The sequence below is a fragment of the Hakea prostrata genome, chromosome 10 (genome assembly GCF_041222555.1).
Source record: "Hakea prostrata isolate BN-2017 chromosome 10, UWA_Hpros_2, whole genome shotgun sequence".
In the NCBI taxonomy this organism is placed as follows: Eukaryota; Viridiplantae; Streptophyta; class Magnoliopsida; order Proteales; family Proteaceae; genus Hakea; species Hakea prostrata.
Window position 1 is genome coordinate 43,121,535 of NC_142609.1, and position 13,763 is coordinate 43,135,297.

General features: G+C 37.9%; 1 protein-coding gene across 3 annotated transcripts; it reads right to left on the reverse strand.

Annotated features, from left to right (window-relative positions):
• Positions 1 to 2,077: 2,077 nt before the first annotated feature.
• On the reverse strand, positions 2,078 to 13,537 carry LOC149003191 (low-specificity L-threonine aldolase 1-like). 3 transcript variants are annotated; one of them, XM_089137405.1, is made up of 12 exons: positions 13,055 to 13,537; positions 12,835 to 12,917; positions 12,573 to 12,663; positions 11,673 to 12,132; positions 9,753 to 9,864; positions 7,439 to 7,489; positions 7,192 to 7,263; positions 6,982 to 7,114; positions 6,392 to 6,450; positions 5,853 to 5,953; positions 2,737 to 2,803; positions 2,078 to 2,652 (listed from the first exon to the last, which is right to left on the reverse strand). In XM_089137405.1, the coding sequence occupies exons 4-12, from the start codon at positions 12,113 to 12,115 to the stop codon at positions 2,614 to 2,616; spliced, it is 1,077 nt and encodes a 358-aa protein (XP_088993531.1). In that variant the 5' UTR covers positions 12,116 to 12,132; positions 12,573 to 12,663; positions 12,835 to 12,917; positions 13,055 to 13,537; the 3' UTR covers positions 2,078 to 2,613. The 3 variants fall into 3 exon arrangements, with proteins under 3 accessions (XP_088993531.1, XP_088993532.1, XP_088993530.1); XM_089137406.1 differs by lacking the exon at positions 12,835 to 12,917; XM_089137404.1 differs by lacking the exons at positions 12,835 to 12,917; positions 13,055 to 13,537 and having other exon boundaries at positions 12,573 to 12,822.
• Positions 13,538 to 13,763: the final 226 nt, after the last annotated feature.

The following is a 13,763-nucleotide window of genomic DNA, read 5'->3' on the forward strand; positions in this document are numbered from 1 at the left end:
TAACCACTAATGAACTTCTTTTAATAACTGCCTCGTGCCATCCACATGAAATCTGATAAATGGGTGGCACCGTCCTTCACCTCACCGTACTGTCTTTCAATTTCTCAATTATTCCTTCGTTAAGACTCATCACTTTGGGAGGAAGATAACCACAGTGCTCACATGGTAGGTTAAGCAATTGGCACTGGAAATGTTGTCTTTCATGATAGATTTGGTGTGGAAGGCTTTCACATGAGCAGACAATCAATTTTCTTACTTAATTTTATCTTAAGAATTTTTGTTGAGAGAGTGTTTCGATGTAGGGACTGATTAGAGTTCGACAACACTAACTATGTTTGAGTGGATTCAATCAACCACTATCGCAAATAAAGGACGCCCTACATCCGATGACTAGGAACCTAACACGCCTGATTATCTAACGGTTGAGGTAACTCCTTAGCAGCTATATAAACCCTGTTGTTTACCGTACGAGGTATGCATTCATTATTCCATTCCCAGTGTCAAGGCTCTGTCGATCATCACTCTCAAAGTCTTCCTTCAAACTGCTTGCATTCACCAACTTGATCATTAGAGATGTCTCCCCAGACCACCCTAGTCGGGCACGTTGTTTTGTAGGTTCGCACCAGCAGGAACCAGTGGTCAAGTTTTTGGAGCAACAGATCCCATGTCTTAATAGAATTGGGATGTTTTACCCTTGAGGATAGAGAACTATGCTTCTCTCACACCCCTCCACCACGTACTCATGAACAGAACCACCTTTAGTCCACCTTGTAGTGTTCAGAGGTGGATCACTCCTCCTAAACGTGTGATGGAAGAGTTTACGAGGAGCAAAATCCTCTATCCCTACGAGGAGAGGATCCAAACTCGTCTTAACTTAGGATCCATGCCCTGAGATGTGAAACCTACCCAAATGCATGATCCAAATTTAGGAGATAGAATCCATCAAGGGTGATCCAAGCTCCATTAACACTCTTCGCTCTAACACTTTCTTCTGTTGATAAAACCATTTCCCTTTTGTGTAATCCTCCTCCGATTCATAAATTTTTTGGATGAAATAGCGTTAAATTTTTTTTTCTTGGGATGAAGTTACATTCTATTCAATGACACATCCATCAAAACTTCCTAAACACTGTTTCTTGATTACTCACATAATCATGTAGTGAAATTAGACCAAACTGTTGCATATAATCGATTGTATATACCTATGGTCAAGACATGACAACAGTGTAGAATCATAATTTAAGAATTGGCTAATCTATACCCATTGGAGAACCCCCATTGGATGCTGTTTCACTTCTCAAAAAATTGGCCCTACAATGAATCCCTCCACCGACCAAACCATATTCTCCAGTGGATTTGCTTCAAAAGAACAACAAGGATGGTTAAAAACACTTGGTGCTCCTTAGACCATTCACTTGAATAAATGAATTTAAAAGTAGTTCCAGGCTTGCTTTTGGGTCCCAGCCAAATGGACTCCAACGCATCTATTGCTATTTGTTTCTTGAATCATTGATAGAGTAATAAATGGACTTCCAGAAACTCCCTCCCTGCGTGCCAAATGTGAAAATGAATACATGCACACCTGGTTGTGTTCATGTATTACATTCTGTTCCAAATTCTTATATTCGATTTTAAAATATTCGATTTTAAAGATAAACCGCACTAACATATCTTGGCAAGCAATCCAGATAACCTGATTTGTAAAATCTCTGTTGAAAGTTGAGAGCTTGAACCAATGGGATTTGGAATTTTCATCTTATGGTTGAGATCTCCATTATAGTCTTCTTCACAAGTTCTTGCTTGTGGAGATAGCACACTGGTTGATGTATAAACCACATTAAATCTCTTTGTTCCTGTGTGTTAATTCTTACAGCATGGCTTAGAGTTTTTATCAGATCAGTAGCTGAAGTCAATGAAGAACAGAACCACTATGGTGAAGTGAGAAACTATCTTGATCAGACCTTTGGGGGGGGGGACTGCCGAAGAAGTTGAGTGAGGAAATTAATGATGAAACTCATCCACCCAGGAGTCCAATCATAAGGTCATATCATGATGGATGAAGAGATTGCTTGTCCATTAACCTGGGTGAGGGAAAATTTTCTGCATAAATGGAAAAGGTAGTATAAAGCTAGTATAGTTCTGGGATGCTTTCACTCACCCATGTATTGGCTTTTCACACCCAGATAATTGATGAAGGTGATAATGACATAACAAACATTTAACCTTTTGAAAAGTAAGGAAATAATTCAATTTGGACATTATTCACCATCTATAGATCTGGGTACCCCACAAAGCTAGATTTTGTCAAAAGATGTAACTAAGCTCAATTAATATGCTATTATGCATTGAAAAGCTCAAACACTAGCAAGAGCAAGGAAGGCAAGGATCAAGTGAAGACCAGATGGAGAATTAAAAGAAATCTATTTAGATAAGTTGACAAAGCAAATTAGAAATAACAACAGTTCCCAACCAATGGAAGTATCAATTACATTATTTCAGATGGTTCTATGACTTTTGAGGCTGCATTCATCTTTTTGCTGGAAAATAATTACAGTTCTTCAAATAAAAAGAAAAAAGAGCAGGAAGCATCTTCAGGTTGAAGGATTGGCATTCTCATATTCCATTTTGCTCGAACTGAGGTTGAAAAGCTTGCTAGGAAATTCATTAAACCGAATCTTACTTCTCAAATTGACCCCAAAAAAGAGAACTAAAGATGAAAACAAGAAAGATTATTACCTGAATGCATGACAGGGTGTACTGAAGATCACTTTCTGAGATTTGGTGGTGGAGAACAGCCCTTATGCTAAGACAATAAAGTGCCAATTAGGATTATAGCATTCATTAATTCTATGAGTTGAATCTAAAAAAAAAATTTAATATCTAATGTGCTGCTTTTTTCAACATTATATAGGTGCACACAATTTGAGATAATACTGTCCGGACAGCCATTCTTCAATCTCAACATACCTGAAGAACAAACAGTGGATATTAACTTTCATCAATTCTATTCTAACAAACGTCTTTAAGATATTACCACCAAAGTAACCTAATTATAGAATTTATGGAAGTTTCAAAGTGAGCCCCCTAAAGAATAGTATGATTCATGAAAGAACCCAATTTCTTGACCCACTTGACAATGTCAGTTTTTTCAGATCCTTCTTCAAAAATAAGCAAAAGAGTAAGGTACTCAAGCAATGTATTAATTTTCTTCTTCAGCAACAAGCTGAACGCGGAACCATTGTCTTTTACCATGATCAAGCTTTGTAGATCCATCGGAGGCCTATTTGTTTGATATCTGCGGCCAAATCACAACACGTTTTCCTATTTTTCAATGATAGAGTTGGCTATAAGGACAATACATCCGGTGGTCTACAAGGAGCAAAGAGGAGCTTTTTGCAACCAAACTAATTAACTAGTCCGGCAACATTACTCCAGAGCAATATCCCTAAGCTATTTTCCTTGTCTCAATAGCAACCTGCTATCTTTGCCTGTCTGTGGCATCATTGTGCTAGTTTGTCGTTCTCCTCCATGTCCAGCAAGGTGGACCATCGGTCACTTGCTTCTCTCCTGGACTGAAGTTTTACCCGTTTATTCACACAACCCAACCATGGATTGATTGTATTATGTCCCATGCCAAGAATTCAAACAAAAGCCTTTCTTATTCATTTATTAATTCTATAAGGTAATAAAAATCCAATTAGCCATTTTGTGTGATTGCTATGCTTAGTGTGCGACCCGTTGAATTTTTCTAGGGTGAGGCTAGAATTCTGTACTGATCCAGTGTGGCTGAAGTATCCTCAGAGTTCACCATTGATACAACATGCTATTTCTTCAACAAATAACCTTTCAGAATGAATCATGTTCTAACAAACTTTACCCATAGTATGGATGAATCCTTGCTAGGCAAGTTAGCCGATAGCCTGACGGAGCAAGCTCCTCCCCGGCCTTCAGGATCCTTCCGCTCGCCTGTTCTTTTTTCTACCCACCACCTGGCATCTATTTCTGTCCCTTCCCCTCTCCCTCCATCCACTCCACCTTCCCCTCCACCATCCTCTCCTCCCCCTGATCTGAGACCTTGGTCCTCCAGCACCCTCACCCTCCTCTACCATCTCTGATCTTAGCCTCCCCTTCATCCCCCCCCCTGATGGCCTCTCCACCAGAGACCTTTGCCCTGCCTTTGCCCTCAAGCCTGGCATCTCACTCTGGAAGGATGCACTGATTGGGGTATTTCTTGGTGCTTGCCCCCCCCCCTTTTCACATTGTTAAATCTTCCATCTCCAAGCAGTGGACTTAAGGATGCCTTGATGTCTTCCTCCTCAACAATGGCACCTTCCTTTTCTGTTTTCCATCCTCCTCGACCAAAACTTCACCCTCGATGGAGTCCCGTCACATAGGTAACCTGCAGACATCCCTTTGATTCTAAACCCCCTCTCCCTGCTTCGAGGTCACAGGATAAGCAGCCAATCTACTAAAAGATGTGATGCAGAATTGAAGACATATATAAGAAAGAAGAAGCCCATTGGATCAGGCCCATCAAAAGCCTAAAGCTATCACCCAAATCAGCCTATGGCTTTCATGGGCTAGGACTGTTTTAGTGGGTTAAAGTTAGCCCACATATGTTGAATTTCATAGTCTAGACCAAAGCCCAAGTCTAGATTTTGAAAAGTCAATAAAAGGGGCTGTGGTTTTAAAATAAAAGAACTCATTGTCAAAGGAGTTTTCCTTCGTCAAAGAGTTAAGTAGTTGTTAAGTTATTAATAAGTAGGTGGTGTTAGCTAGTGGTTGGATGTTACCATTAATGTTTATGTCTTTTTAGAATGCTATATAAAGAAACTTATGTATGAGTTTAAGGACAACTCATTTATTGAAATCAATTTGCTTTGTTAACATTCCTTCTCTATGGAGACTCTTTATGTTTGATCAAGGTAGGTTGGTGTTCGATCCAATCAATCCACGTTGGGTGTGAAGCCCAGGTGTTACATTGTTATTCTCAATTCCCTCATATTGTCCTTTTAATTTCTTCATCATAGTCTTGTCGCTGTTTTGAAGATTTATTCAGCCTGTATTATTATGTTATTATCCTTATAATACCACTCTAGTTTCAGCTCTCTTTTACATCTAACTTTTGTTTCATCTTAAGTTTATCAAATTTGAACTTTATTCCATGTGAAGGTCCTATTTGGCTACTGTTTTGATCAATCAAATATAGTACTACATTAGGATGCCATCACCTTACTCATTATCGAGCTCAAAGCTTCTAAGAAAAACAAAGAAGAAAAACTAACTTGTCCCCAAATTTGTCTCGACTCTTTGGTCTCGGCCTTTGGTGCCTAGTTCCTTTGTATTTGTTGTGCTTAGGGCCCCGTTAGCTTCAAAGGGCTCTACCCATTGATCACTTATTGTACTCTTTTCCTCTCCCCCTTCTTTCATTTTGGTTAATGAATTTTTCATTCATCCAAACAAAGATCCTTGCTTCATCCAAATGTGAACGTGTATATTATTCAAGCATGACTTTTCTTTCATTCTTTCTCCTTCTTCTTCTTTTTTTTTTTTTTTTTTTTGTTGGGGGGGGGGGGGGGGGGGGAACCAATATTCAAATCATGGAATACGGTATGGGACCAGCCACAGGAATTCCTGATCATGCAACCCATACAGATGATAACCAAATATATCAGCTAGATCGTTCTATCAGAAACCAGTGGTTCTGATGGATCAGCTGATACTATGCTGAATCTGATCATGAAATTCAAACCTTAGGGGTCAACAAGTTACTACAAAGTGCATTTTTGAACAAAAAGAAACGGGGGGAGGGGGGAGAGAGCTCCATAATGCATAACTAACTTTCAACTAACCTGGATGGACCGGTTGTCCTCACTAGTATACCATGTTGCTCAAGAAACTGGCAGAGCTTGTTTGCTGTGATGTTTGAGCCCTCTGAAAGATTAAAATATATCTGATAGCACAAAGAAAAAAAACTAGTCACATATCCTCAAGTATTAATCTAAACAGCACATGACATGAGAGTTTACAGTTTTTACTCAGGTAAAGGTTCAAAGGAAGTGCCAAGACATGCCCAAAGTAAGAATTATATTAAGCATTCAATTTCTTAATAAAGCAGTACAGAGAAAATTTCCAAGATAAGGTAAAGAAATTCACTCTCCCAACCAGAAAAAATGTAATTTGCATTAAATCGAGAATGAGCAGAGCACTGATGGAGTCCCAAAAAAGCATAAACTTTAAATTATTTTAATTTGCTCCTCATAGTGAACTTAAATAACTCAACAATTAGACAAGTTGCTATTGCAACTTTTGCAACAGCTATAACAGTCAGCCAAATTATAGAACTTCAGTACACGCTCAAACCATATATTTAATTGTAGGGGCTACTTACGATATTGGTCTCAACTGAAGTCAAATCCACTTCTATTCCTTTTATTTGAACCAGTCCATCTGCAGACAATTAAAGCTTCTACATCAAACATACCAGAAAATTCATGATGCAGCCATGCAGGGGTACAAAGGGGCCAGGCATGCTCAGGTTTAGCTCGAGTTAAAATAAAACTAGGTGAGCTGAGCATAATCACAATACAAAGTGAGACCTGTTTACACCCATCCACACAGTCAATCTTACATAATTTTGTATTAAAAAAAATCATATAGTTAGAACAATCCTGGAGAAATTAACATTATGTGCTCTGTACAGCGAGCATAATAGAAACAATAGTTATAAACCATGCCAAAATAAAGGATGTATTAATAAACAAGGTAGTATGTTTGACACGAGCCCAATAGCGACTGACACAGCCAACAGAAAATAGAGCATATATCACTATGGTTGTAATGCTTCAAACACACATGTAAAATGTAGAGTAAAGCACAAGGAGAGGATGAACTTTCTGACAATAGCAAGCACAAATATTAATAAATTAAACAAAAACATCACAACTAGCATCCAAGTAACAATAAGGACATAAGCTAGACCTGCTAGAAGTTTTGCTTTCCGGTGATCATCCTTAAGCTTTGGGAGATTCTCTTGCAATGCAACAAAAGCAGCGGCACACAGGACACCAACCTGCCTCATTCCCCCACCTATGGTTTTCCGTAGTATCTTAGCCTAGAACAGAAACAAACATATTGGGTACCATCCTCTAAAGAAGAGAAAACATTAAACTACAAATTTATAATCATTACCTTGGCAATAAAGCTTTTTGAACCTACAATAACAGATCCAACAGGAGCCCCCAAACCTTTGGAGAGACAGACCTAATTCATGAATATGATGAAGAGACAAACAACATAAATTAAGTCAGATTAACAACGTAATGTTAATTTACTTCGCAGGGTGATCAACTTTGGAATATATCACATTTGAAAGTAGTCATCCTTTTGACTGCACAGGTTTTAGAATTGAGAAGTCAGCATCTAGGTAAAATCATACCGAAACTGAATCTGCAGCTTGCACAAGTCTATCAATGGGAACCCCAAGCGCCTAGCAGAAACATAAGAAAGTCATTAATCTGCCTATTTGGCACCAATACAGGTAAGTAGGTAACAGTAGTAGACGTAACTCTAAAAGAAGATGATTCAAGTTCTTCCTCCTGCAAAAACCTTTTCTTTTCTATACTTAAGGTCCTAAGCTATCAACATATAGAAGTCTCAATAAGTTCCATTCTGTAGGCTTCATATTTTACTTCTTCAAAATCATTCATAAACTATTAGGCAAAAACCAATAAAAAAAAATGGACAACAAGAAGAAGCACAAAATTTAATGAAAGAACTTTTCAGCATGGATTCAAGTCCCAGTCAAGTTTGAGCAATAGATCCAGCTACAGTTAAGTTAGAATATTATCACCCTAGTCAAGGCTTGTATTGCATGTTTTTTCTCCAAGCTCAATATAGAAGAACAAGCACAGGAGGGGCTAGGGAAAAAAAGGCCCTCAGAATTACTACCAAAATTTCAACAATATAATATGGAGAGATATATCAACCTACCCGTTAGAAGGGAGTCTGCTAGAGAATAATTCATAATTTTGACCAGAGATAATTTCCCCAGCAATACATTCAAGTCAGCGCCCAATTTAATTAGCAATTGAAATTTGGAACCACCTCCAATTACAAAAGCTCAATATCTAAGCCATCAGCAATCATACAGCCTCAAATGCGATCCAAAACTATGCACTTTTTGGAGCCAAACTATGCTAAACACAAAAGAAGACGAATAACCTTACTATTCCGATCAAGATGAAGAGGACTCAATAAGAATTATCATGTAGAAATCATCAAATTGAACTACATGATACTTGTAGAAAGGGGCATCAAATTTATATTTTATGTTTTCTGGGTGGGGTTGAAACAGGATAAGATACAGCAACTAGTCTCCAATATCTGAGGATATTTTCACAAAGGATTCCCAATAAGCTAATTGGTTGATCATGTTCGAGACATGTAAAGTCTTTGTTAAGTCCTACTATTCATTTTATTTTTGAGTACTTCAAATAGCAACAGATATGACCAAGGTCGAGTAATACCAGATTTTGTCAGCCACACCAAAGTAACTAGGTGGTGTATCATTTCTCCATCTGTAATGCCGCACCTATCTTTTCTCAACCAATTGACTAATATATTTCTCGTCAATAAGAGAGCACAGAATTGGGCCTTATTTCATTCTCCTTTAGAACATGACACAAGATTTCTTGGGGAACACAAAGCAAGTGAAGGACTTAATTTTGGGCATAGCCAGAGATTTTCAAGTATTAGCTGCTAAGATGTAAAGGGCTTTGAAGAGGGACCTGGAAGAACAATCATTTGGTTCAAGAATCCAACAACTAGAGTCCGGAGGCATTATGAAGCTTTTTAAGGAATTCCACAAGGGAGACATTTCAAGATAAACTTCCCAACAATCACCAGCATACAAGAAAGATGACACTAGAGGCACATTCAGATTCTGACAAGCACAGGAATTCAGAAATATCTTCAAACATAATTGGCAAGCCAAACTAAAATCGTAAATGAATATAAGTAGAAGATGAAGAAACATATTTGATCTATGGACCTCGATGATTTGCATGAACATTTTATAAAGTGAACTCTAAAAGTCCACCTTCAGATCAAGCCATAAAACCTTTGAATGGACAACTATAAGCTAGTTCATTTAGGATGGATCTCCTTGACCACTCTCATATGGCCATGCATTCAAGATTATGGACAGAGTCTACCACCTCTCCCTTGCAAAACTACATCCATCTGCCTTTTAAGTCCAATTCAAAGAAATCCCATTTGATCATTCCCAACTTACGCCCAAACATTCCAGAAATTTAACCAAGAGATGTTACTCAGGTGAATTAGTTAGGATTCATAGAAGTAATCAAATTATCCATTAAATACTAGGGATCCATCCCTAACTTATTCTCAAATAGACACAAGTCTGAAACTTGATTGTGATCAGCACCCTAGAGACAAAGATCAGGCAGATGTTACATGGCAGAAAATATCAATGTTTTTTAATCGGTACCGTTGAAAGATTTTTGTTCTAAACAGGAAAATATAAAATGCATGGAAGGAGGGGTTTTCTTTTTTCTTTTTCTGTGTGTGTGTGTTTGTGTTTGTTTTCCTTTCCTTTTTTTTTTTTTTTTTTTTTTTTTTTTTTGGGGGGGGGGGGGAGAGATGGAACTAGTAGAAATCCATACCCAAAAAGAAGGGGGAAAAAAAGGCATCAGTATCACATTTTTGGAATCAAATAAATCATTACTTACAGTTGCAGCGTTGAAGATCCGTGCTCCGTCTAGGTGAAGCTTCACCCCATGTTTTTTGGCAAGCTCTCCAACTTTGTCTGTATATTCAACAGAAATGCATCTACCACCAAGACTGCAATGATAAAAAGGCAAATGTCAAAAAACAGCATGGTATGAAATGAAGCAATTGGATAACACTGAATGACAATGGTAAGAGGGGAAAAAACTAAGATTCTGTTTCAACTTTCAAATATGAAAATCAACATCACTTTCTCGAGCTACCATATCCAAGATACTATGAGTTTTAAAGGACAGGCACATAATTAGTCGCCAAAGTCAATAAATTTGAAAATTCCCAAATTCTAGTTGTCCAAATACGAAGCTACAAAGATGAACTTAACACAAAAGTGAAAGCTACCAAATTTTTTTGTTCCTGCTACTCTTCTATTTCCCTTTTTTGGATAGAATTGAGAAAAACTCTTTCCCATCTCTTTGTTCATGCAGTAGAATTGGTCTACCTACTGGCTGATTTGGATGATTGGATCATTTAAAAAGTGGACTACCCTTTGTGTGCTTGCACACCCAAACATCAAATTAATAAAAGTTAATACCTTGACATATGTACATCATTCACAACCTTATGTTCTGCATCTATCTGAATTCTAAATCAAAATCTTAAGGTCTTCTTAACTAAAAATAGCTGCATAAACCATCTTGTCAAGTTGCCCACAAGATACCATGACAGTTCCAAAGCTAGGAACAAAAGAAAGGGGGGGAGTGTTGGGGGGTCAGTATGCTTGTGGAGCAACGCTTCTTCCATCCACCAATTCTATGATAAAAGACAACAAATGTGAAACCCAGGAAATCCAAGACCAATGTGAGACCCAAGCTAGAGAGTCTGGGTCTAACCTCATATTTTTATCTGAAAGAGGAGAGTAGCTCATAGACATATAATTAAAAGATATTATAATTATGTTGCTGAGCTGTATTAATTCTTTTTCTAGAAAGTCAAAGCACATTCAATTTAGATAAAGCAATTCTTGGATTATATTGAGATACATCAAACTAAACAGAGTACCTCAAGACAAAGCCCAGTGATCCACAGTTCATCCAAAGACAGAATGCATTTTCACATTAAATTGAGAAAAACCACTAGGAACAACTGTATGCATCATGCTGTAAATTGAATGCAGTAGAAATGGCTCAAACCGGTTCCAGAAGGCAAGGAAATGGCACAGCAAGTCAGGCTCAGAAAGTTGGTTTCCAGTTGATGAAAGTATGGCGGGATAAATATTTCGCTGAACACTGGATAATTAAAGGCAAATCTAAACATGGTCATGGTTCAACATAGATTACCCAAGTGGCCTTCAATTTGGTGTCAAAGGGGGTCCCACGAATACAAGGTCGGAGTATGGACGTGGTCAGGATTTCTGTCAAAGTTTAATGATGATAAAGAATAAACCTTTACATTAGACCCTTTATTGGATCAAATTAGGAGCCTTGTTTAATACTTCCACATAATCGTCAATCATTTAATAGTCAGCTACTGATTGTGAGTGCAATTTTACACTCAAGGGACTAAAGAGGGAAGGACATTATTCCCAAAGTGTCCAAAATTTCTAGTCATAAGAAAATGCAAAAACTCTGATAGAGAATAACCATCTGGGGGAATCTCATCTGTGATTAAAATAAGATAGGAAAGAACTTCAGTCCCACATGTCTGTGGTGATTATTCAATAAAGAAAGGAGAAAAGAATGCTCTTCCACCTCAAAACCAACTAGGGAAGAATAAAAGAGGGGATAAAAAAAATGACCGGTGGAACACAAAGTGGGAATATAATAAAGTGGAAATATAATAAACAAAGCAATAGTTTAGTGACAGAAGTGGATTCTATCTCACCACAAGCTTGATATTATGTCATTAAAGAGAAAGGTCCTTACGTTGCATGCGTGTTTTCCAAACAGATAACCCTTGTAGTTGGAAAGTAAAGCTCCTCCTCAGGATCCCTTATAGCAGCTTCAATCAGATCAATATCCATAGTTCCATCTGGATTATTCTTCACGGTTCTCGTATGTACACTACCAACAATTGAGATTCCTCCATTCTCAAAAACATGGATATGAGATTGGTCTCCAAGAATGACTTCACTTCCTCTAACTTCACAATGGACTAGTACACTTATGAGGTTACCCATTGTGCCTGAAGGAACAAAGAGAGCTGCTTCCTTGCCCATGATCCTTGCCATCTCTTTCTCCAAGCGACTGGCTGTTGGGTCACCACCCAAGACGTCATCGTCAACTTCAGCATTTGCCATTGCGGCTCTCATGGCTTCCGTAGGTTTGGTGACTGTGTCTGATCGGAGGTCCACTGTTCTGGTCACCATTTTCTTCTCCCTATAATCTGTTAGTTAAAAAAATAAATAAGGACTTAATGAAACAAGACACTCCAAGAAATTAATTATGATGATGAGAGAGTATTCTGGGAAACATATAACTGCTCATACTTCAAACAGAATTAGTAAAGAAACAAAACATTACAACACTAACTGAAAACCCAATCCTGCTTTGTGAAACTGAACATAAGCAAATCTAACCCAGTTGAAGTTGATCCCATTTATCAGAGAACATGATTCTGTAAATCTCAACTCAAAAGTATCTCCCGACTGGTCTTTTATCCTTCAAAGAGTTTTCCCGAGTAGAATCGAACACATCTCATAGTGAAGTATTTTACAGGAAATTGCATATATGAAAAATAACAAAAGATAAGAAAAACAAACACGAAGCAAGAATCTTCGTCTCTCAGCGTGGACTGTTGTTCCCTTTATTTCCTGAAATTCTTACCTTTTCTGGACCAGAAAAGTCTACTCGTCCGCAGCTTAAATCAAAACTGACCCTCTCACAGTTCAAATGCTGCGACGACTCTGTTCTTCACCTGAAACACCAAAATCTAAAGATTTTTAGCAGAAATAAAAGGAAAACTTCTCTCAACACTCTGTAGGCTTCAACGAATCCCGACTTTTACTCGATGAGTATGAATATTCACTCATTTAAGGCTTTGATCAATGACAAAAGTAACTCTTTAAAACATAAAATCTTGTTTTACCTATTTTAATTAGCCAATGTAGATTCTACGGTTTAACTTGAAGAGCCCAAATAAACCCTTTGTGGTTATGGAAGATAAATAACCTAGAACAAGACAAACACGAAACCTAAATCCAGTTCAGTATCTAGTCAGTACTCATCCAACCAGAAATATCTTTACTGCTCAAACCAACCAACACGGAACAGGAATGGATCATGATTCATGAATACACGTAACCTACCATTTACGAAAGTTCCCAAATTTCCCAAGAATGCATGAAGAGAAACACTTTGAACGACGAACAACACCACCTGTAGACCAATAGTGGCATGTGGAAGGCATGATCAGTGTTCGTGGCAATTCTAATGAATCCAATCCAAGCATCGCCACTATGCATGGATCCTTCTCGCCTGAGTGGAAATCAGATCTTTTTTTTCAATCGTTAAAAAATTTGAATCATACCCACACGTCTTTCGTTTGGGATTTTTTATGCGAATACGAGTGATGGCTTCGCAGATGCTGACGAGGAAAGGGTAGAGAGAATCGAGATAAGAATCCATTTTGCAATTCTGTTGTGGTAGCTAGAATAGTTTAATTTCTCCTTGTCTTCTTGGTGTCTGGTCCCTTCCAGATTATAATAATCTATCGGGAAGGAAAGCTAAGAACTAAGACTACAATGGAAGATGCAATTTCTTCCCGGAGGAAATCGAGAAGATGAATTCAAATTTGGCTTTCGATGAATTGGAAAGATATCAACATGGGATTGTGTTCTTATACATATGAAACCATTTGATCTCAGCCATGGATGGTAGAAACAGTTAGGTAATGGGGGAGCAAAACTCATGGATAGCAAACCACACATCTATCAACCAAAAAAAAAACAAACCACACATGCTTTTATCAAATAAAGTAAGACAAAAAAATCCATTTTGACCATAAAATGCTCGTAA